Here is a 22,747-nt window from a genome sequence, read left to right on the forward strand (position 1 = left end):
ACGTACGACGGGCATTCCTGTCGTCGGTTTCTCAAGCCGCTCCTCGTAGTCGATTCAACGGACGGAAGACGCTGTGCGTTTCCTTCCAAGCAGAGATAAACGCACCGCATGACGTTTGTCTGCTGGCGGCTTCCGGATAGCGAGAAGGCGTGCCCTGCAAGGAAAATATGAAGCAATAGGAAGATCAGAGAAGACTGAAAGAGAGAAAGAAATCTAGAAAGGAGGATGCAACAGCTATCGCGCTTTATCCAAGGTTTGAAATTTTATTACTCGAGACTGAACAATAATAATAATAATAATTGGTTTTGGGGGAAAGGAAATGGCGCAATATCTGTCTCATATATCGTTGGACACCTGATCCGCGCCGTAAGGGAAGGGATAAGGAAGGGAGTGAAAGAGGAAAGGAAGAAGGAGGTGCCGTAGTGGAGGGCTCCGGAATAATTTCGACCACCTGAGGATCTTTAACGTGCACTGACATCGCACAGCACACGGGCGCCTTAGCGTTTTGCCTCCATAAAAACGCAGCCGCCGCGGTCGGGTTCGAACCCGGGAACTCCGGATCAGTAGTCGAGCGCCCTAAACACTGAGCCACCGCGGCGGGGCAACTGAACAATCCGCAAATCAAGATCTCGAGCTCAGTGGAAGGACGTAAAATAAAAAAAAGAAGAAAAGTGCAGATCACGGCACCACTTTCTTCTACCCACATTCACACCACGCAAGAGTAGTTACAGCCTTTCATTCGCGGGCTGTAAGAGTGGTTTTGTAGTTGGATAAACATGCGTCAAGAGGTTGAGAGGAGAGGCTTGCTTTAGCCGAAGGACATAGAGGTCTTTAGCTCTAGCACTTCAATCCCCTAGTAGGTACAATGCATTGGCTGTAAACTTTCTCAAAGTTTCGCACTCGTGGGCAAAATGGGAGGTTTTCAGAGATATAATATGACAGATAAAAGACGAAAGGCACAGACAAAACGAGAAACAGGCTACATACGGACGGAGCTAGAGCGATGACCTGACAAATGAAGTTGTTCAATACCGCACGCGCCGAACGCTGTCACAAGTTTAAACTGTTACGAGAGAAATAAGGAAGCAGCGCGTGCGTTTTAGACCGAAAACATCTTTTTACCCAAAAATGTTTTTTTAGCACACGGGGAGAGAAATGGCACTTGTGCAGACATGAACACACTTGTTTAGAGAGCGTGAGCGGTGTGCCGTCGGCGTGGTTTACGAGAGGTCTAGAGCTAGATATATATCACGCCATCGAGCATGCGCTTTCGTAAAGGAATGATGGTTGGTATGTGACGCTCTCTATGGTTTTATGAGGTGCTACACAAGTTTGACGATTGCATCAGTGCAATGTGTGGCATCATTAATTGCTTCTGTGCCGAGCTCGATCGCTGAGCATAAAACAAGAATAAGTTGAGCCCGTTTGGTATGCTATTGTAAGCAGCTAGAGACCGCACAATTAAGGTACTGTTTTCAGCGTGATATGCGGACCTTGCCTAAATGTCACTTAAAAAGAGATAGTCTGTGCTCAGGTGCAATACCGGACTGGTGCAGAATTATTCAACGATCATAGTTGGCTAGTGCTCGTTGACATTCCTACTCCCACAAGACAAAGCAAGACAGGCACAGCCATATGTCTATATCAGCCGGATTTGGCTCCGTTAGATGGCCACCGGCTACGTTGTATCCAATACAGATACTCAGGCACACACGCTCCATTGCCACGGACACCCGCCCGTGGTTATCCGTCGCTCAAGGTTACTAGACGAAGTCGCGAGTTAGGAAGAGGCACTTGTAGCAGAGCTGAAGTGGGTGCCAGAAACAAAAACTGGCAGCAAATGAGAGCAGTGTGGGCAACAGAAACAACGGAGCCCGAACGAAAGCAGTCGGCCGTCTGTCGCGAGAGGTCTGTGACGGACAAAGTGAGATAAGAAAGCACTCAGGTGGCTGGCTATGGACGCCTTGGTAACTGGTTCTGTGCACTTCAGCGACCGTGGGTAGGCACTTTATCAAGTGTTAACAAAAAGAAAACAGAGATAACAGAAGCTTGATATTTAGAGGGAGTGCCAGAGAGTGAGCTATGGAATGAAGCCCCTCCACTTATGACCGATGGGAGGCTTCGCTTGTTTTTTATTCTTGTTTAGGAGGTAGCCTCAAATGGGAGTGGGGGTGGGGTGGGGTGGAGAGCGTTTTTTTTTGCCCCTGGGTCCAATGCTTTCACACAATACGATAGTCTGTGAAACGATTCGTCTCTCATGTTTCGACGTGTGTCGAAAACTCCTCACAGTAGCTAGTGATTAGGAATTTTTGACAGCACACGCTTTAACAACACACGGGAAGTTACCCTCACTTCGCTGATTAGCGTTCGTTAAAGTGCAAAAAAAAAGCGAACATTTATTCGTAGGATGATGCACAATGAGTGAAGTATATCAGTGCAGTTAACATGACTCTTATTACCCTTAAAACTAATAGAAAAAATGATAAACTATGCTTCTCAACAGATTTTCTTGTTAGGGATTGCACGAATGAAAACTTTGGCATTATAACCAGTGGAGTTCGCACTCCTTGTTCCGGTTTCGCTAACTGGCAGATGCTAATATAGGACACTGTAAAGATGGTGGAATTTTGGTTGCAAGAAGCAAACTGAAAGTGCAAGTTTTTTGAAAAGGCGTTCTGTGTCTGCTTTAAACACACTGACATCCCGAGCGCAAGGTCCACACACGGAGCCGTTAACGTTGAACTTGCGTTTTTTTTTTTTTCAAACAAAAACTCAGTTGTTGAGTGTGTTCCTGCTCCGTGAAAGTTTGTCCTTGTGAACGCACAAATCCGCTTTCGAAATGCCCACCGAAAAGCCGCTTGCCTGTAGCTACGTGTTGAAAGAAGCGTGGGGCCGAGTGGCTGGACCTTGCCCGCCGCGAGTTTGTGGCCGTACACAAGGATGGCCGCTTTCTCTGACTGAAAGGCCGCGGCAAAGGCCAGCCCGCATTGCCGCGAGCAAGTCGGCATGCTCTCACCCTGCATAAAAGCAAAGGTCGCCGGAAACGACTGTCAATAATGTGCTTCAGAACGCTCACCCAGCAGAGTCCAGCAAGTTGTATACTGCAGCTGCAGTTACGCGGACTAGGCAATATAGACCAAACACAGTAAAACAATAGTTGACAGCTACTGGGAGTGCGAAGGAAAGATGCACAGCATTTTCGAAGAATGCTTAAGTGAACAAAAATCAATCTTGGTCCGGGGCTTAAGCCCGGGACTCCCAGCTTACCAGCTACACTCATGGAACTCCTGGAAAGCTACATGAACGCCACGTAGCCGCTCATAAGTGCTCCAAGCTCATGAAAGGTAATAATGGATATTTACAAATTTATGGAATTAATTAATATGGTACACGAGTTCTTGCTCATGCAGGTGACGATGAGTTGCATGTGTGTAGCTCACGAGATTTAATGGGGCCACAATAGCAGGAATGTGATTATGTGTGTGTTTTCTGTAGAGTTTGGCCAATTTATGCTTACGTATTAAATACAACTTTGTTGCCTACGTAACAGGTAGTTTTGCAGTCTCTGCACACTGCCTTCTAACGCGTGCACGTCGCGTTATTCAGCATGCTTAACTGATCGTCAGTTCCGATGAATACGGCCTGTATGTGGCGCCACACCAGACATCAGAGTACGAGACGCTGCGTCAAACCCTACGACCCGAGGAGAGCCTTCATACTGCAGACACCCACTGGGGTCTTTAAACCACTACGCTAAGCAAAACCAGCCAGACAGGGCACGCGAGCCGGGGGCTACACCCAGGGCAATGCCAGTGACGCGGCGCGCACACCCCAGAGCAGGGTTGGCGACACGCAGAAAGATTGGTCCTGATTACGAAGCATTACACGCCGAGCCACCATTTACTGCCGCACCGCGAGCGGGCGAAGTGTACCCGACAGACGGCGCGTCGCCCAGCTAATGGCCGGCAATTTCCTTCCCCTCCTCCCCTTTCCCGGCGAGCGCCCTCTGTAGTGTACCTCCACTACCCTGCGTCTCTGGGCTCGTCGGGAATTCCGCTGAAAAGCGTTCGTGCCCTGCCTCCGGAATGACGACCGCGAGTCTCGAAAGGGACCTCGCGTGCGACTGCTGCCTGCGTTGGCTCTGTGGGGTGAACTCTTTCGGCACGTGCGCCTGCGAGGAGGTACACCGGAGGCATTCCTCCTGTCCCCCAGAGGCGAGCGAAGGCGTCGCTCAAGCGTTTAACAATAACGCGCTGTCGCGACTAGTGATGTCGGAAACGCGCACATGCGGAAAAATGACGGAAGGTGACGTGTTCCACTTTTGTCAGATTTTTCCGCTTGAAACTCGCGTGCTTTAACCTCGGATGGCTTTAAAAGTTATATCCGGCTGCCGGATATGTCGCAGCCAGCCATTCGCTCCGGCCGCCCACTCTGGAACAGGTGGGCACCTTTCGTGCGAGCAAGTAAACGTGATTGTTGGGAGTTGATGCTGTGGGTGCAACACCCGCGCTGTGAACCGCGCAGCGAAAATACATGCAGTGCACGAAAGTGACTGTTGCTTGGAGGCTTGGAGCCCCGCCGCGGTGGCTCAGTGGTTAGGGCGCTCGACTACTGATCCGGAGTTCCCGGGTTCGAACCTGACCGCGGCGGCTGCGTTTTTATGGAGGAAAAACGCTAAGGCGCCCGTGTGCTGTGCGATGTCAGTGCACGTTAAAGATCCCCAGGTGGTCGAAATTATTCCGGAGCCCTCCACTACGGCACCTCTCTCTTCCTTTCTTCTTTGACTCCCTCCTTTACCCTTCCCTTACGGCGCGGTTCAGGTGTCCAACGATATATGAGACAGATACTGCGCCATTTCCTTTCCCCCAAAACCAATTATTATTATTATTATTATTAGAGGCTTGGCAACGCGTTTAATATCCAATCATCATAATCATCACTCTCATCACAATGAGCATTAGACGGTCATGGAATGGGAATGTCATGGATTTGTGCATTTCGGTCGCAAAAACCACTCGCAGAAAAAGGAGGCTTATTGAAGTTGTGTCGTCAGCGGGCACGCCTCATGTCATTTAAGGTGAAAGGGTGCAACTGATGAGCACTGCGCGGTTTAAGTTATTCAGAACTCAAACGGCGAGCCTGAAGCTTCGTACGAGTAGTCTGGTTGAGGAAAGAAAGGGAAAGCTGTTCTTGATAGTGGACTGCAACTTTAAAATCTTTAGCGCCTACATGAGGAGTTAAGTTGCTGTCTCATGGCATGCTCAGTGATGATCAAGGCGTCATAGGGGGCAAAAAAACAAAACCTGCAACTAACAAGTACATAATACAACAAAAAATTTACCCGCTTGCTGAAAGATATTGTTATTCGAGTTCATGAAATGCACCAAAAATAGCCAAACTTCACCTAATTGATCAACAAGAAGCCATTATGCACATTTTGTATATTCTGGAGGCCATGTAAAGTGATTAAATGACTTCAAATAGAACCCTCCAAATGCACCATTTTTTAAAATTTCAGCGCACAATTATGCGCATTATAAGTTGAGTTCTAAAAAAGATCTTTTCGAATTCCCGTCCTTTGAAGAAATGTTAGCATTGGTAGATTTCCCCGCTCCATATAACTCGAAACAACAGCTCCTGTCGAACTCTACATGACACTATCTTAAGGAATAGATGCAGGGAGGGTGGGGGATTACCTTGTGCTTTGAACAAGCCTCATTTAAATATTGCACAAAAATTTATGGCGCAGTTGAACGAATCATAAAGGAGCAGCCAGTAAACATCTGTCGTCCCCAAACGTCAACGGCAACGCTTCTGTCACAAGTTCATTCCATGCATCTGTAACGATATTTTTCGGTGTTAGATTTCCTTCACAGGTCTCTTTTATTCTCCATCTGACACGAATGTACGGACGCACATTTTTCCCCCTATCTTTGCCGGCTCTGGGGGCAAGAGAGCGAAACGTCAAGAGCACACACTAAACGGCTGCCAAAAACACTCTCCTCGCATTTTAGCAGCGCGGCATCTATGAGCTCACTTGGCTCAAGGTCGTCTCGTCATTAATGGGCTTTACGGTGGCTACCGCAACGACGCGGGAAGCCTCGACTTGTGGATACCAAAACAAGGATCGCCGTTGGAATAAAGCGATGCGGATAAAAATGAAAACAGCACAGCGGACCCGGTGATACGGAGAATGAAAGGATACAATTTAGTGAGAAGATAAAAAAAAAAAGGACCGCCACAATGGGGCGTGAAGTGGACCCGACGGGAGGCGGGGGTGTTATTTGTGCTTGTGAATTGCTGGTCGGTGAACAACGCGACAAGAAGACAAACAAGAAAGGCAAATGCGCCTAGCGTGAATCCGGTTCGGAGAGGGTTGCGTGAGCTCTGCTTCCCCCCCCCCCCCCCCCCCCCTTCCTCTTTGGTCCGTTTCGTGAGAACGCACGTGGCGAGGTCTTTTAGGAGTTGTTTTGGGAGAGCGAGGTTTCGCCGGTGTTTTCGCTCGGGGGCACGCTGGCACAGGCAGACTGGATGTCGCCCGTGCACGGCCGATCGCCTGTACACAAACACAGTGCTGGCTGGAAGAAGGAGGTAGGGATCGGCATTCCGCTGAGCTTGTGGTTATCCTCGAAGCTGACGCGTGTGCGCGCAGATTTGAAACGAGGTGAGCGACATTGGATTGGATGGGGTGGCTCCTTTCGAGCCCCCTAACGGTGCCTTTGAAGGTGATTTTCTTTTCGCTCACGAGTTGCTGGAGCGGGGTTTATCGACGTGACGAAATTGGCCGCGTCGGCTTTGCCCATAGCGAAGAGGGAACTATGCGTTAAAGAAGTAACGGGGACTGCTGAAAAAATATACGCTGGCAATTCCGAAAAAAACGAATGAAAAAAGTAATGAATGCATTGTTGTTTCATTGAATGAAGGAAACCAGGGAACGGATGAATGAGAGAAGGAAACAATGAATGAATAGAGAAGTTTGAAATGAGTGAACGAGTGAGCTTAAATGTATTATTCGGTTGTTAACGCAAGTACTGGCCCATAAATGCAGCAGCATGAAGTGTTAAGTTGAACCTTATACAAGTAGCAAAAACAAATTTGAAACGATGCAGGAGCGTCCCACTCAAAAATAGATAAGAATAAGTGGCGACTGCCCACTCTCGAGCAGCGTGGAAAGTCTCTAAGTGCCGCCTTTCCTGAAACATGACGAGAGTACTGTTTTTGACATTCATATTTCCTTCCACGCAACATGCACGTGTGTTTTGAGAACCCTATATTGGCTGCTGAAGAGTTCCATTGCCTATGATGGGTGCCGGTGCCGATGTTGGATGCCGGTGCCGATGGCCGATGATGGGTGCCGGTGCCGATGAACTGTACCTGTGCCAGTGCAGGGTACCAGTGCTGATGACGGGTACCAGTGCCGGAGGATGGCTGTGCCGGAGGAGCACTGTGGCAAAGAATGGCGAAAGATGATAATGCTGTCTTGGAAACGAACGTCTACTTTTACATCAATTAATTGAGGGCTCCTGGCTTTGGCCGCCGAAACAGCAGCGAACACGCTGGGCGATCTGTTACATACGCAGTCGTCCCAATTAACACGACGGGAAGCCGATGACACCCGTTGCTCGAGCCAGCGGCAATGGACACGCGGGAGGCTTGAATCGTTCATCGCGACCTGGTTCGCCTCGAACCGTTGCCTTTCTATGCCGGGCTTCCTCTTCACTGAACAGGTGTGGGAATAAAGAAAAACCCGTCTCGCACGCGTATTGCCAAGCCGGCACGCGCAACCCGACGGTATTGCCCAACGGCGTGAAAGAATCGTTTGTAGGGGAAAGCGGGGTGCGCGTCTGCGCCCCGCGGAAGGCTTGTGTTTGCAATATTGTCGAGAGTGGGCGACTGAGAGCAAGAACGGAAAAAACAACAACAAATCATTAAAGGAAAAAACTTGCGTGCTAGGCGTGGGGAAATACTCGGAGAGTTACTCTCCTCCCGGAGGCATGAGGTGAGGACGAAGCATATTGCGCTGCTTGCGGTGCCAGCGTCGTCCCACATCGCTTCTCGCTGAATTGCCACCCGGTTTCTGATTGCGCACGGACGCTGTCGCCGTCTAAATCTCCTTGTTATTCGTCCACGCGTGGATCCATTGCGCAACGAGCAAGAAAACGACCCTTGAATGAATGATATGCACTCATAGGTCGGGATTGCACGCGGTCATTCTATTTTTGTGCTTGTATAGCCACTTTCGGCGTTGTCACAACACAATCAGTATTCAGGGCGTCAAAAAGCGAAAGAGGTGGGTTATAGCAGGGACGCTACGGTGGAGCAATTGCCGGCAGATAAAGCAAGGCTAACGCCACCTGCAGCTTTCAACACCTCAACTCAACTCAACTCAACTCAACGGAAGAGGTGGAACAGTTAAGAGAAACAAAGAAAGCGGTTCGAGCTTTCCTTCTGTATTGTTTCATTGAAATGCTAGGCCACTGCTCGGTGGTGGGCTATGTCGTCTTGCGGCAGGACTCAAGGTCACGGGTTATGTTCCTGTCCTCAGTGGTCGCTTTTCACTCAGCTCTAAAATGGGAAAATGTCTGTGTTTATAGATTTTAATGCGTTTAAAAAGCCCCGGGCCAGTAGATGTTTACAATGTGCTGATTGTGCTCTCTGTTTTAGTGTACAGCTAATAGTCTGCACTTGATACTTGGGGTAAAGTGCATCATGCTAGTTTTTGCGACATTTTTTTCGTCTCTTGTCTTGTCTTTGTATCAATACATCAGCGATGAGCTTGATCTTTTATTCGTTGCCAACTATCATCTGAGCACATTATTTCTCACTGTATAACCGCGCCAAGGTAGTATTAGTGTATCCAAAGAGGGCCTCATCCTTCCTTGATCGAATCCATTGCCGCGGATATAGTCTGCTGCTAACTATTTATTATGCAGCCGGTAACTAATGACGATGATGATTATGCTCCACATCCATGTATGAAAGGTGTTACGTTACCGCTAGCGGCACTATGCCCTAGGACAAAAGCCAGTACGGCTATTGAGGAACCACTGGAATTCAATATGGCACCCGGCTTCCAGAGCACTTTGAGCGACTGTTGCTCATGGCGGGTTTTCCCGCTCTCGCCTCAGCTCCTGTTCTTGCTCCGTATTTCGGAGTATTGTTTGTCTCGAGCTCGGCATCAAACATCGGGAAAACGCGCGACAAGATTGGCAGGAAGGACAACGGCATCGCGTATCACCGATGCCCATGCGTTCTTTCCATCGCACGTGGTCAGGGTGAAGGACTTCGTTGATAGTCGTCAACAACTGCCAGCGAAAGCAATAAAAAAAAAGAGGGAGGGGGAGAGAAATGAAGGTGCAAATCCAAGTTTCCGCTATCGTCTCGATGAGAACCGCACACGCACGCAACAAAATGACGTCAGGAACGTATACTTGTGCTGTTTCGGTTCCCCACGCCGATAATTCTCGCCGATTGGCCGAGTATGCATTTCACCGGACCCTCGCCAAGTAGGGGTGAAGGTGAAGGGAGAGTGAGAAGGGAGAGGAGGCGAAGGAGGAAGTTTTTTTTTTTTGCGCGAACGCGAACCAGCCATACATCACGGTCGTCCGCTTAATTACGGAGCAGCGTCCGCGGCTACGTCCGCCTGCGTTACTTCCAGCAACCCTGCAGCAAAATTACGCGGTGAAGGCTGGCACCGGAACGCCAGACAGTGAATGTGAACACGGTGGTAAACGGGGAATCTGCGCTGCCAAGGTGGCACTGCAATTGTTGTTCCATTCGGTGATTCAAAACTGCTTTTGTCAGCCGCTTGGGCCGCTGCAAACGCGAGAACACATTCTGCGCGATTAGATACCCGCGTTTGGCTGACAGCATTCATTGCCTAGCTTCTCTCGGCGTAGCCCAGATAGCTGACGCACGGCACGTGCGCCTTCGACAGAGCGCGGAGGCTCACGCCAATAAGCGCCTGAAGGTGGCGCGGAAAAGTACTAAGAGTACTACCCAAAACTGCTTGCTCTTCTCGCTAGGCAGTGTGTTATGGCGCTGCAATCGGCACTGCAAACTTCAGCGCAAGTTCGCCATAGCGGGGCTGACATGAAATGCGCTTTCCTCTATGCGGTCGTGCCGATAGCCTTCGTTTATAGAAGAGCGGCAAAGGTGAAAATGTGAGAAGCCTGCGCGCCATCGTATGTGACATTTTTATTCTGTGTTCCTTTAACTTAGTATGCTATCTGTATTGAATTCCTTTCGTAACTTTCACCAGTTTTTGCATTTCAATGGGTCAGCGGCCGAGCTTTCCGCACAAGTAAAACATATAAGGCCGTCGGAATATTTGCATTCTTTATTTCAGTATTTAAAGAAAAAGCAAGGAATTTTAATACCACAGCACAGGTAGATGCGTCATCGGCTAATAATCGATTCAAGAATATCACATTCAGCTCCGCTTTCTATCCCAACGTCCCGACTGAGTAACGAAGAAAGAGTCCAGTTTGTGAATGACAATTATTTTAGTCTATGGAACGGATGCAAATGAATCCAGGAAAGAAAGAAAAGACAGAAGCACGTTTAAACAACTAAGCCTAATATGATAATCGAACCACAAAGTTGGCAGAACATTTCTCTTTAACCTGTGTGGTTGCGAAACAGGTAACAAACGAAATAAAATGATAAGCAAGGCTATGCGCATTACTGGACTTCGCCGAGTAGGCTGTTTACCGCGATAATTCCGCGAAGTAGTCTCGTGGTACATTACAACATGCATGATATAAAGCACTACAGGTGGCGCTATACGTAACACTCGAGACAGACAGTTTTGAGGAAGAGAAAAGAAGCCGAGCTGGGGGAAAAACCCTCAGAGGTACAGGACAAAGACTGCGTGGATGGCGATTCTATTTGAGCGTAATATACATGGTCTTCTTTAGCGTAATGAGGCGCGACGTTTTATACGTGCAGCTAACCGCTGGCATCATGACAGCGTTCCGTCTCGCAGTCCAATTAATTCTAGTCACCTGTAATACCCCTCAACCACAAGACAGGTCCTTTCTTCGCCAGCTGGGTGACGAACAGCTAACAGGCTAATCGTATGGCGACGTTGCGAGAGGTGACAGTCCGGCCCTTTTCGCACCGACCTTGGTCTTGGCGGTCAGTCGCTCTTGTGAAACAGCCAACTAAGTAGACTCGGCAACAAAAAAAAAAAGCGGAAAGAAACGTGAAGGGGGAGTGCCGTGTTTTCCTTCAAGGGCCAGGCTCTGGCAGGCGAGCTAGCTGTGCCATTAAAATTCCTGTCGCAGCTCGAGGCGTCGAGGCTTCTGCGTTGAATTAAGTCTAGCCTGAATAGGAGCCAGTATATGCATCACTCATTAACGATGTTTTCACGTGAGCTCCAGCTATATTGCTTTCTCTTTATTATTATTTTTTTCACAGAAGACGCGTCTGAGATGAAAGTGAAGGTTCTTGGTGTGGCCGACACAAACTAGCGTCGTACACAAGTTTTTCTCTCCTCTCTAGCTTATTGCGTAAGAGTATGAGAAGAGAAAAATAAGTGGATGAAAGCGAGAGAAACAATAAAAAGATCGTCTTTGCAAATTATACGACCAACATTTTTATTGTTTTAACAACCGTGGTTCGAAGATCTACGTATGGTATATGATAGATTTGAATGACTTGGGCGCGCAATAAATAATGCTTACTTGATCTTATAACTCAGCAGCGAGTACAACACGTGCGGGTCACTAAACTTATTTATATTCCTTCTTTCTTGCGCAGTCGTCATGGAAAAGCAGTCGTGGATCCATGAGTGGCTATTTCCTGGCCAGCAGAAGCATGCACTGGATACCGGTGAGTTTTCCACTTTTTATGAATCGTGACAACGCTTTCCTGGTTTGGTACTGAGCTAAAAAAATCTGTTTCTGTATTTAGGTTACACATACGCGATGCCCGAACTATACGGTGGCCCGCATCGACAAAAAACTGCCCACAGCTCTAAGTCCCAAGGCCGAAATGTTGATGATCAAGGCCAAAAGATATCTCTCTATTTATCAAATAATCAGCTTCTATTTTGTCTCATTATGGCCCCGTTTATACTCTACTGGGCCACGGAATAATCTCAGTAATTGCGCAAACCCCTTCTCAAGGACTCAAATTTAGCGTATTAGTATTCGGAGAATTCCATCGTCAGATACCTGACTGTCGACACACACCAGGAATCATTCGTTATCGGCTGGGGGCATAAAAAAAGTCCTCAAGTAAGAACAACATGACTCGCACACTGCTTCGCCTTATCCTGCGTACGAGGACAAGAAAACCTGATCTCGGCGTCCTATATAGCCCAGGAATATAGAAATTAAAGGTGAAGTCAATAGTGGGCATCCTTGCCTGATATGCCTTGCCTGCCCCACACGGGTAACGACCAGATGCTGTGTCGCAGTTTGTGTTAGTAAAAGCGCAGCCATTGGTTCATAGAGTGTCTTCTTTTGCTTTCCTCGATTTAGGTCGGCGCCTCGCTGTTCGCCAGCAACATCGGGAGTGGTCATTTCGTGGGTCTGGCCGGTTCCGGCGCAGCTACGGGCATCGGCATCGCCGGATTTGAACTCAACGTATGTATCGTCCCCGACAGCGGGACAGGCCACACCTATTTTTATACTAACAGTTGTTCCAGAAAAAATTATGGCCATAAAATCACCAGAAGAAGAACCAAACTCCAGATGACGATTAGGTTCAGGTCTCTGAACCGGTATAGGAAAAAGAAATCCGGATTGCTATATTGCCTGGACACAGGGTCCATATCATCGTTCGCTTCTTGATTTCATCAAATCAGCCCACATTTTTTCATTTGTTTAAGCATCTTACTCATATTTCACTTCATAGTTCTTATGCCCTGAGGCAATAAACATCGCTTCAAAAAAAAAAAAGAAAGAAATGAAATAAGGAAAAAATGAAGTACAAATATTCAGTCCTTCCTCGTACTAGGGACCTCAAACCTACAGCAGGTTTTCAAATACCAGCGTTTTTGTTTCTTTTGCTTCTTGTTTGATACTTTTTTTGCCGTGAGGTTTACTTGTGAAATTAATTTTTTTTTTGTGCGGAGTAGCATGTAAAAGAAAAGAAAAGGGGGAGGTATACCGCAATGGATAGCGATATCTTGAGCTACGGCATCGCTGCTAGCTGATCTTTCGCACTCCGCGATTAAGAGATAAACGTTAGCAGGAGTTTTCTCAGGAAGGGCCCGACAATAACAGGACGTTGGAAGAACGCAACACGCGCACGCACTAGCAAGCAAAGGAACCCGTATGCCGACGCAGGCATCTTATGAAGGATGCGGCGGGACGTCACGGAAAACGAAAAAAAAAACAAGAAAGAAACTGGGAAATCAATTCCTGTTGAGCAGAATTTGGAGCACACCTGTTTCTCTGCATAGGCTTGCTTATCATGGCAGGTTTAACTACAACTTCGAGGAAATCTGGCCGCGAGCAAATTGGTATACTTCTAAACTCCGGCGCTCTCTAGCTTTCATGAACGAAGCGTAGAATTCCGTCTCCAATGGCCGATATCACGCCTGAACAAGAGCATTGAAGGAGTCGAGGCTGCTTGCCACGCCTCCTGACGAGCCAGCAGGAGGCTCAATGTTCGCGCAGATACAATTGTGCGTGGCAGCGCTAAAAAGAAAAAAAAGGAACAAGGGTTATCTCAAACAAGAGGCCCGTCTAGTGTTATCTTGCGTGGTAATGCACACCTGTCTTGTACGCACGCAGGTGCCTAGAAAACTACACTTGTTGCAATCGATAAGCTGCTATTGTGTTCATTTGAGCAGAAGGGTATGACAAAAAAGGTGCGGTATCAGGAGACCTTACAAACATCAGCGGGAGGCCACTTCGTCACTTGAGACCAACCGGCTGGAATGCAATGCGATATCGTTCTTATCCTTTGGACCTATCTGGCTTGTTTTCTTAGGTCTTTCCCGCTTATGAGAGCTTCGAGCGCAGTGTTCATCTTGATGACGCGAAACTACAACACAGAGTTCTGGCCTCTTCCGATGACTTAACTTTCAGGGCCGCGAAAAAAAAGAATACAAAATATTAAATGAGAACATGCCAAAATATAAGAATAAAGAAGACACAAAGTCGTATACAAAATTTCTTTCAATACAACTTGAAAGCCACAACTGAGAATGAAAAAGCAAAACTAAGGGAAAGGAAGAAGCGCCCATGAAGCTTTGATGATCCAATAATTAAGCCTAAGCACATCATCATCATCAAATACTTATGATATGATCACAGAGCAAGTTCGAAATTTTTTTGGCAGCAAATATAACTACATTCACATTGTGGGACTTCTGAAATTGACGAACCGCAAGCTTACCCGCCACACCTGATCAGTACCTGTTGTAATCCGTTTTTCCTTTTTTTGTTGTCCACAGGCGATTTTCATCCTCATGATTCTCGGCTGGTTCTTCGTGCCTGTCTACGTGGCCTCAGGGGTGAGTGCTCTATTGCCGCTTGCAGTTATGCTTATGTGGCATCTACAAGCGTTAGGGAAACTAATCCGTTCCTCAAGAACTTGAAGCATCACGCTATAAGGGATGATAATTGATTACGAAAAACGAATACAAAATTAGCGTTACTGTTCGATAGGGACGTACGCTATCTGTTAGAAACTAAATTCAATATAGTTATCTGCGACGCCGGTGCCAAACTATTCTGTCATAGAGCCCCAGTTCGCGGACAGGCAGTCCTTGCTTTAGTGCTGTCATTTTGTAGAAGCGAACTCAATAAAGGTAGCTACAAGAATTCGAGAGGCTGAAAATCCACCGATAATTACTCATTCGTGTGCCTCCCGCCGCCCATTCTTATTTCCGTGGTGTTCTTCTTTTGCCAAATAGAAATATTTTTACAAACAGAAGAACCATAGTTATGAATACAACGTATTGCAGAAAGCGTATGTTATGTGACATCAAAAAAATTTCTTGCGGTGACAGGGTTTCAGGTATATACTTCTACCTGGCATTAACTGTCCCCCATTACTCTAAAGAAGTTAGGAAGATGATTTTTAAAGAACTTTATAAGAATTTAGAACCGCTTTCTGAAATGCAGTTTTTTTTCCTAAATGAAGCTAGAATAAATACTACAGGCATATAAAACAAATTGCTTGTTCTAGCACAGTGCTGTTCTCTTCAAGATATTCTTCCTTTTTTTTCAGGAAATTTGAACTGTAAAATTTGTAGACAAAAAAAATTTCATGAAGTTAGGCAACTTCTGTTCTTAAAAATTCCTCACTTTTTCCAAATTGACGCAGTTTTCAAACTTCTGTGAGGAAAAAAAATGGGCGTAAATATAGAATTTTTGGTGCAAATTAGGAATTTTTGGATTATGGCACGAACCAACGCTGTTCCAGTATCACTTCGCCGTTTGCGGCGCATAGTGTTCTTTCGTTATTTCTATTTTTCCTCCGTACAGCGCAGTGCAACGGAAGAAAACTCGTGTCTTGCAACAGGATAGTGTCCTGGATGAAAACACTAAAAAATTCAGTATTATACGGCTCTGAGAAAGTCCCTGTATGGGCGAGGTGTCGGAACGCGCCGGGTTTCAAATGCTGTCCCACATACTTGTTTCCAAGGCCCGTTTATTTGCACCGCGTTGGCATCCCCGTTTGCGGTGGGGAAGCGCGACCGAGATTCTGAGTGTCGTATTTCGTAGCTCTGGTGACAGCACTACGCATACATACATGCATAGCTACGGCTCACTCTTACCGAAAAGTAAGTCGCCGCGTCGCTGCTACTTTCTCTATGCACTCGGAGTTCCCGAGGAACTAGCAACAGAGTGAGGCTTGCTCTTTCATAAACCTTCTTTGTATGCTTGTTTTTTTTTTTTTGCCCTAACGAAGATTACGGTGATTTGTGTGGACGACGATGTTCTGTTGGCAAGACGACTTGCCCGACGCCCTTATAAAAATTTCTTTAGACAGTCTATAGACTATCCGTAGACTTCCGTCTACCATGTCTATAAACTCTATAAAGACAAACCCTAGAGGACAGTCTATAGGCAATAAAAATCCTATAGATAGTCTATAGACAATCTATAGATATATGGCCATACACTTTTCGTAGAATTTAGTCTATAGACAGTCTATACACTATGAATAGATAAAAAGAAATATCTATAGGAAGGCAATAGAGTCTATAATAAGTCTTTATACTGTCTATAGACCGTTTTTATAAGGGTGCACAGCCGGAGGCCTAAAGAGTTTCGCTATACTGGGACACAAAATAAACACACAAGAAAAATCAATCTCTGCGAAGCCCAAGCGTGACTAACGCAGAAAGATAAAGACTGGGGCAATGACAAGAGAGATCATTAGGCGAGCGTTCAGGCGCATCATAAACAACTGAGTAGGCGGCGATCGCAAGTTTCTGTGCCTATAATTTATTTATTCATTGTACAGTACATGGTTTGTGGTTAGGATGTGTCTATTCAGTGGTGTGTTTATGTGACCGAAAAGAAAATAAATTACATATTCAATAAGTCATTTAAGAAAAAAGCAAATCCGAAACTCTTGGTAGCAGTTTCTTTGCAAACGAAGGAAATAGGTAGCTGTAGCGTGTCCCCCGCGTTTGTGTTAATAATAATAATAGTCTTTTTGGGGAAAGGAAATGGCGCAGTATCTGTCTCATATATCGTTGGGCACCTGAACCGCGCCGCAAGAGAAGGGATAAAGGAGGGAGAGAAAGGAGAAAGGAAGAAAGAGGTGCCGTAGTTGAGGGCTCCGGAATAATTTCGACCACTTGGTGATCTTTAACGTGCACTGAAATCGCACAGCACAAGGGCGCCTTAGCGTTTTTCCTCCATAAAAACGCAGCCGCCGCGGTCGGGTTCGGACCCGGGAACTCCGGATCAGTAGCCGAGCGCCCTAATGACTGAGCGAGCGCAATTGACGATGGCGTTGAGGTTTCTACCCAGCTTGTTGTCGTGAGGAACTGATTAAAAAGGTGCCATCGTTGACTATTCCGCTTCATTAAGGCAGCTAATGAGCATAACGCCTTTCGTTTTCTCTAGCGTTGAGTCTGAACAAGCTGCGTTGTGATCTGCTTTATTGTGGGGTCACTACAAGGTATATGCCGGCAAAGAATTAATACCACTGGATGGCTTTCTGGAGAGAGGCACCCTCCAGGTCCCTCTTGCGCATTTACCCACGGCACAGAAGTGCATTTCCGAACGGCAATTTACGAAGTCTCATTCTGTCAGTACTTGGCTCGCTCGCTTGCTGACTTCCAGGAGGGAGGCTTTGAACGCTCGAGGAGAGCGTTGCGTACTGTCGGAATCAGCACGAAGATCGCAACTTTAGGGCTAGCTTACTCGGATAAAGTGCTCTACCTTAGTTCACATTTGCACAAAGTCCAAACAAAATTCACGAGAATGGCTGGCTCCTGCATCCTTCACCACCCCATCTTTCGTAGAAGGGCGGATCGTAACACTAGAAAAAGACATTTAGTTTTTGTTTCCCGGCACTGAAGCCATAAACATCGTATTCTCGCTGGCTGTGCACAGTTTCATGTCTGCGGAGCAGATTGTCCTGACTGCACCTGTCCTTGCACCACAGGTGTACACGATGCCGGAGTACCTGCGGAAGAGATTCGGTGGACAGCGGATACGGGTGTACCTGTCCGTGCTCGCCCTACTCTTGTCCATCTTCACAAAGATCTCGGTACGTGTGCGCATTCTTGACGACGTCCGTCTATCTTGATCGGGTCTGTTTGCTGCAACTCCTGCTTAACACCTCGCGTCCTCAGGCGAGCTACGCAGTACTACTGTCAGATGCGGGTACTTGCCAGATGTGTACTACCGCTGAAGCATTTTCCTAAACTTATAGATAAATTACTCGATCTTAGTAAGTCAGCCAGTCACTCAATAGGTCGACCTGTCAATTAACGAACTAATGAATGCGTGTATCAGTAAATTAATCAGTCAGAATCTATCGATGTGCTGCTGGGCCGATAGATCTTTAATTCACTCATTCGATCAAAATATTAATAGTAAATAAGTGATTCTATGAATGGATGGATCTGTAGATCAACCAGTCGATATATAAAGAATTAAAAAAAATCAGCCATTAGATCAATCAATTGATCCATCACTATTAGACCACTGAATCCTTATTACGCTCGCCACTGCTAAGCTGGCCTTGCAAATAGCTTTTCATACGGTGAAACGCACATTACCAATGCCTGTCTGCTTACTTAAAGGACAGGGGATACCCTTGACAACGTATCGAAACTGTTTACCCAGGCGGACCTTTTCGCCGGAGCCGTCTTCATCAAGCAGGCCTTGGACTGGAACCTTTACCTGTCTGTCGTCGTACTTCTCGCTATCGCTTGCATTTTTACAGTTGCTGGTGAGTGTTGTGTACGCCCCCCCGCCCCCCCTTTCTCTCTTGTACTCTTTTTCTACGCTGTTCAATTCTTCCGGCAGTGGGCGGTTTTCGATGTCGGCTAGGCACGTACATACGTGTCGCATGTATGCTCAGCTTAGCAATTCCAAACTGCGCTCCTCAAGCAAACAAAAAGAAACAATCTATCCCAGTACTGACCTCGTTTCTACATTTTTTTCTTAATTTTCTTCACATTCGCAGGTGGCCTTAGCGCTGTGATATGGACCGACTTTGTCCAGACGATCCTCATTGTTATTGGAGCCTTTGTCCTGATGGTGCTGAGTAAGTAGTCTGCGGCTCTTTTTCGTCGCCTCTGTTCGTCTGGCTGTGTTTATGCTCTTGTGCGTCTCCGTTTTGGCTTTGACGAAATAGCATTGCAAAACAGCGTACCGCTTCAGTGCGCAATTCCGACCAGCGCTAACGTAGGGACAAAGCAGGCACTCGAGATGTCGAAACCGCGTTGCTGGCGATATCTCGCGCGTTTGAAAAGGCCGTCGGTACGTTCGTGCTGCAGGTGGAGTCTGCGTATATATTGGAACAGTGGGTTATAACCCTGCTGGAATGCGGCCGTGAAATGCGAACACATCGGTAACAGTCGCAAAAATGAAAGACGTCACGGCCATACCTGGAAATGATAAAGCTCAAAGTAGACGAAGGGGTAAGTTGCAGCAATAAAAGTCCGTTGAGAATTGAGAAGCGCTATGGTATTCATGGGTCTCAAGGTAACCGCTGAGAACACCGGCGGAGTTGTTGCCAAGTGCCAAGGGACGAGGCTATTCTCAGTATTGAAATATAGTCTTGAGGTTAGTATGAATTGGCTCGTACTCTGGCGAAGCTTTGTGCAACACAGCGCGCCACAAATACAACATCAAAACGACGAATATGTTGTTTCTTTTGCTTTTACGAGCGTCTTTGGTTGTTAAACCCTCCTCATTCTAATCAGTCTGGTTTGGTATTGTGTAAAAAGGTAAAGGAAAAATGAGAGCGAACCAAACTAACTGCGGCTATTGATGAAGGCCATCCTGACAAAAACGATCTCGCAACGTTTGCTTGGCCAATGAAGATTTGTCGCGTCAAGATTCGATTTATTTTGTGATTCGCTGCACGGACGCAGATTACAGAGCTGTTTTGTCGAATTCACTGCAGTGTTCTTTGACAGGTTTCGATTTTCGGCATCGTCACTCAGCAGTATTCGCTCTTTTTTTTTTAACTTTGAGCTTCGTGACATGACTGCGTCACGCATCTCGAGTGCCTTCTTCATTTTGTTCCTATACAAAGAGGGTTAAAGAAATCGTCGCACTTACACCAATTAACGTATGACTGATTCAAGGCTGAGAAGGCAAATTGATTCAAGGCCATTGGATGATTACAACTGTGGGAGAATATGTATATAGACTTCTGATACTCAAGGCCTGTCAATCAAGAACTAGAGACATTTATTGATTTGCTGACCTGTTTGCATGCGAGCAGGTATGCTTTCTCATTGGGCCGGCTAAAATCCACGAAAATCCGGCATCCCAGATGGCTGGCTGAGCTGCGTGCCTATACGCTTGTGTGTGCCTACGCAGGTCTGATCAAAGTGGGCGGCTACGAAAAACTGATGCACGACTTCGCGTTCGCCGAGCCGACCAACGAGAGCTTCGTCAGGTACACCTTGGACAACGTGTCCTGCTCCAAGGTGCCCGACAACTACAATCACCTGCTGCGCACCGCCTCGGACCCGCAGCTGCCCTGGACCGGAATTGTTTTCGGCATCACCATCTCGGCCGTGTGGTACTGGTGCTCCGACCAGGTGAGTAACTTGCGCCCGATCCTTCGTTGCTCCCTGACCTAAGGCCGACGGAAGCAATGACGCCGTCGCAAAGAGTTGCACACCGTCAGTGGTTGAAGGCCTCTTTCCCAAAGCGGGTCGCACATCACCGTGCGTACGAACAGTGTCAGTAGTAGTAGCAGCAGTCGTAGGAGAAGAAAAAGTTTGTTCAGGGAAAAGAGGCAACCACTCCTTTTCCCATCAAATCGTTCCTGTATCCAGCAATTAACCGCCTGTGTCTTGGCCACTCCCCCGCAGTGGGTATGTGCCTACATTGTTTGAGGCCAACCAACCAACCAAACGAGGCTAGGAGGTAAGGTGCGGGATTCATCGGGTCCTTTCCGGACCATGTTGGCTGAATCTCATAGGGTGAGTGAGTAAACGCTTATTGAAGAGGATGGGTCCATGTATCGAAAAAAAACGGTAGCCTGAGTTGGTCAAAATTTGCAAGTTTACGATTTGCAGCGACACTGGTGGCCAGTAGGGTAAACTATGTTCAAGTTGCAAACTTCGAGCTTGCTGATAAACGCACAAACGCCTGGCAACAGAATCAGTGAAACAGATGCATTAACAAAAATCAATGGGTATAATGGTCCGAGAGGTAATTTCAGAAGTAAAAGAAGCAACAAAGTTAAAGAAACTCTTTTCAGAGGATAATGGTGATATTTATGGCGGCAGCTTTTATTACGGACGGCACCGTCATCTGTATGCATCCGAAAGGTGGCCCTTGGCATAGTTTCTCAATATTACCTAAAGGGAAAGCAGGTGGCGCTGCGCTGTATTCACCATGTTAGCAGCAGGTAGAAGTAACCAAGCGAAGGTTATCTGATTGGTGGCTAAAATCAAGACAAGAGTAAAATTTCATAAGTCATGGCTAGGTGGCTTGAACCACCGCCCGATTTAAAGGTTTCAGCCTTATCCATCCATCCATCCATCCATCCACCCATTCACCCATCCGTCCGCCCATGGAGAGGCTTTAGAATGCCGGGAAGGTGGGGTCCACTATTCAGTAAGATTCTTATCGAGGCAAACTTCCAAAAAATGCTGTGAAAGTTTCCATACCAGTCTAACATTTGGGTTCGAAGGGGTGAAAAATGCACTATTAAAATAATTTCGTCTGCGCATACAGCTGAGAATCGCGGAACAGCCACCGATTTTAAGCCAGAATCCACCCTTTTCGGCCCAGCACTAGCCAAGCCAAATAAGAAACCTGGTCTTCCCGGCATTCGCGCAGGTGGATAAAGTGGTCTATAAGAAACTCGCATATGCCATTGCGCCAGCTTTCCCTGTAGGTAATATTGAGAAACTCTATGGCTCCTAGGGCTAATCACTTTTTCAGGCGGAGTTTGCCCTCAAAAGAGGTGAACAGGACATGCTTTTTTATCACGACACAAAACAAGACATTAGCTGTTGTTCCTCATGTTTTGTGCAAAGCTTTAAAATCGTGCTTTTACATGCTGGCTGCCTGCAACTCTGACACCCTGGGTTTAAACAAAACCACGCAAATTCTGTTGTGCAGTTGAGCGCCATATCGAAACAATGTTCAGCTACTAACATTTCAGTGCTGAAACGAAATCGGCCGTGAAAAACTGATTCCGGTGAAACAAAGAGAATAAATTTTTTTGGCCTTTTTTCGGCAAAAGAAAGTGGCGACCAAGCAATCGAGGAAGTTGCGCCATCTGGCAGCCAGCGAACGAAGCATAATTTCAAACGGCGAACAAGTAAAAATGTCAGCGAGGCGCACGCTGTCGGTTTGTGGCACAAGGTGGGGTGACCGTTCCCTTTAAGTTGGCGCGAAGATTTACATTTTTTCTTTCGTCTGCTCCTCCCCAGCTTTTCCACTTTTATTTTTGTTGTTCAGAGGGGTCGCTTGCTTTTCGCGCGTTGCTGTGTAAATTCAGAGCAACTGATATTGCCTGTGAAGCCGGTAAATAATAGAAGGTTATAAATGGACTCGACGAACATGTTTCGAAATGTTTCGCTAATATCGTTTCCATGCTATAAAGCGGGGCTATTTGCAGTTGTACAACAGGCGATTGTTGCAAGGCCTCTGAAAAATAGTGTTGCCACATGGATATAGCCGTCACGTAAAAGGTACTCTGCAACGCGTCTAGTTTTTTCAAATGACACATAGCCACTCGTTTGATCTGTAGTTCATAGTAAAACTTCTTCGGCACATAGTGATAAGGCCAATGCCGAAAAAAAAGAAGAAAAAGGACAGAAAAAAAGAACAGTGTTTTGGCGTTTATCTGTGATCCCCCACATTAACACGTCGCCAAAAAAAAGGGGGGGGGGCGCTATTTGCTGCTTGCTCAGGCTTCTTGAAGTCCCTTAACAAGCCATAAAATATCTCTAAAATGCTTTTACTACTTCTAAGTATACGAAGCGATCATTACCGAAATTTGCGAATTTACCATTTTCACTGAAATATACTCTCCTTTACTTGAACCGGAAGGCACTAAAACGCGACAATTTATTTTTATGTCCAACTGGTTCATGATGATTAGTATCGTAACACAT

At 46.7% G+C, this 22,747-nt stretch overlaps 1 protein-coding gene across 1 annotated transcript in view; it reads left to right on the plus strand.

The window, feature by feature from the left end:
- LOC144121114 (sodium/mannose cotransporter SLC5A10-like) overlaps positions 1 to 22,747 on the plus strand; it is a 43,942-nt gene that overhangs the window by 7,626 nt on the left and 13,569 nt on the right. The window contains exons 2-8 of the mRNA XM_077654066.1: positions 11,764 to 11,835; positions 12,489 to 12,593; positions 14,414 to 14,473; positions 17,590 to 17,694; positions 18,276 to 18,381; positions 18,619 to 18,699; positions 19,986 to 20,209. Coding sequence (XP_077510192.1) covers positions 11,764 to 11,835; positions 12,489 to 12,593; positions 14,414 to 14,473; positions 17,590 to 17,694; positions 18,276 to 18,381; positions 18,619 to 18,699; positions 19,986 to 20,209 — 753 coding nt within the window. The remainder of the gene's footprint in view (positions 1 to 11,763; positions 11,836 to 12,488; positions 12,594 to 14,413; positions 14,474 to 17,589; positions 17,695 to 18,275; positions 18,382 to 18,618; positions 18,700 to 19,985; positions 20,210 to 22,747) is intronic.

This window comes from Amblyomma americanum, chromosome 2, assembly GCF_052857255.1.
Source record: "Amblyomma americanum isolate KBUSLIRL-KWMA chromosome 2, ASM5285725v1, whole genome shotgun sequence".
NCBI lineage: Eukaryota > Metazoa > Arthropoda > Arachnida > Ixodida > Ixodidae > Amblyomma > Amblyomma americanum.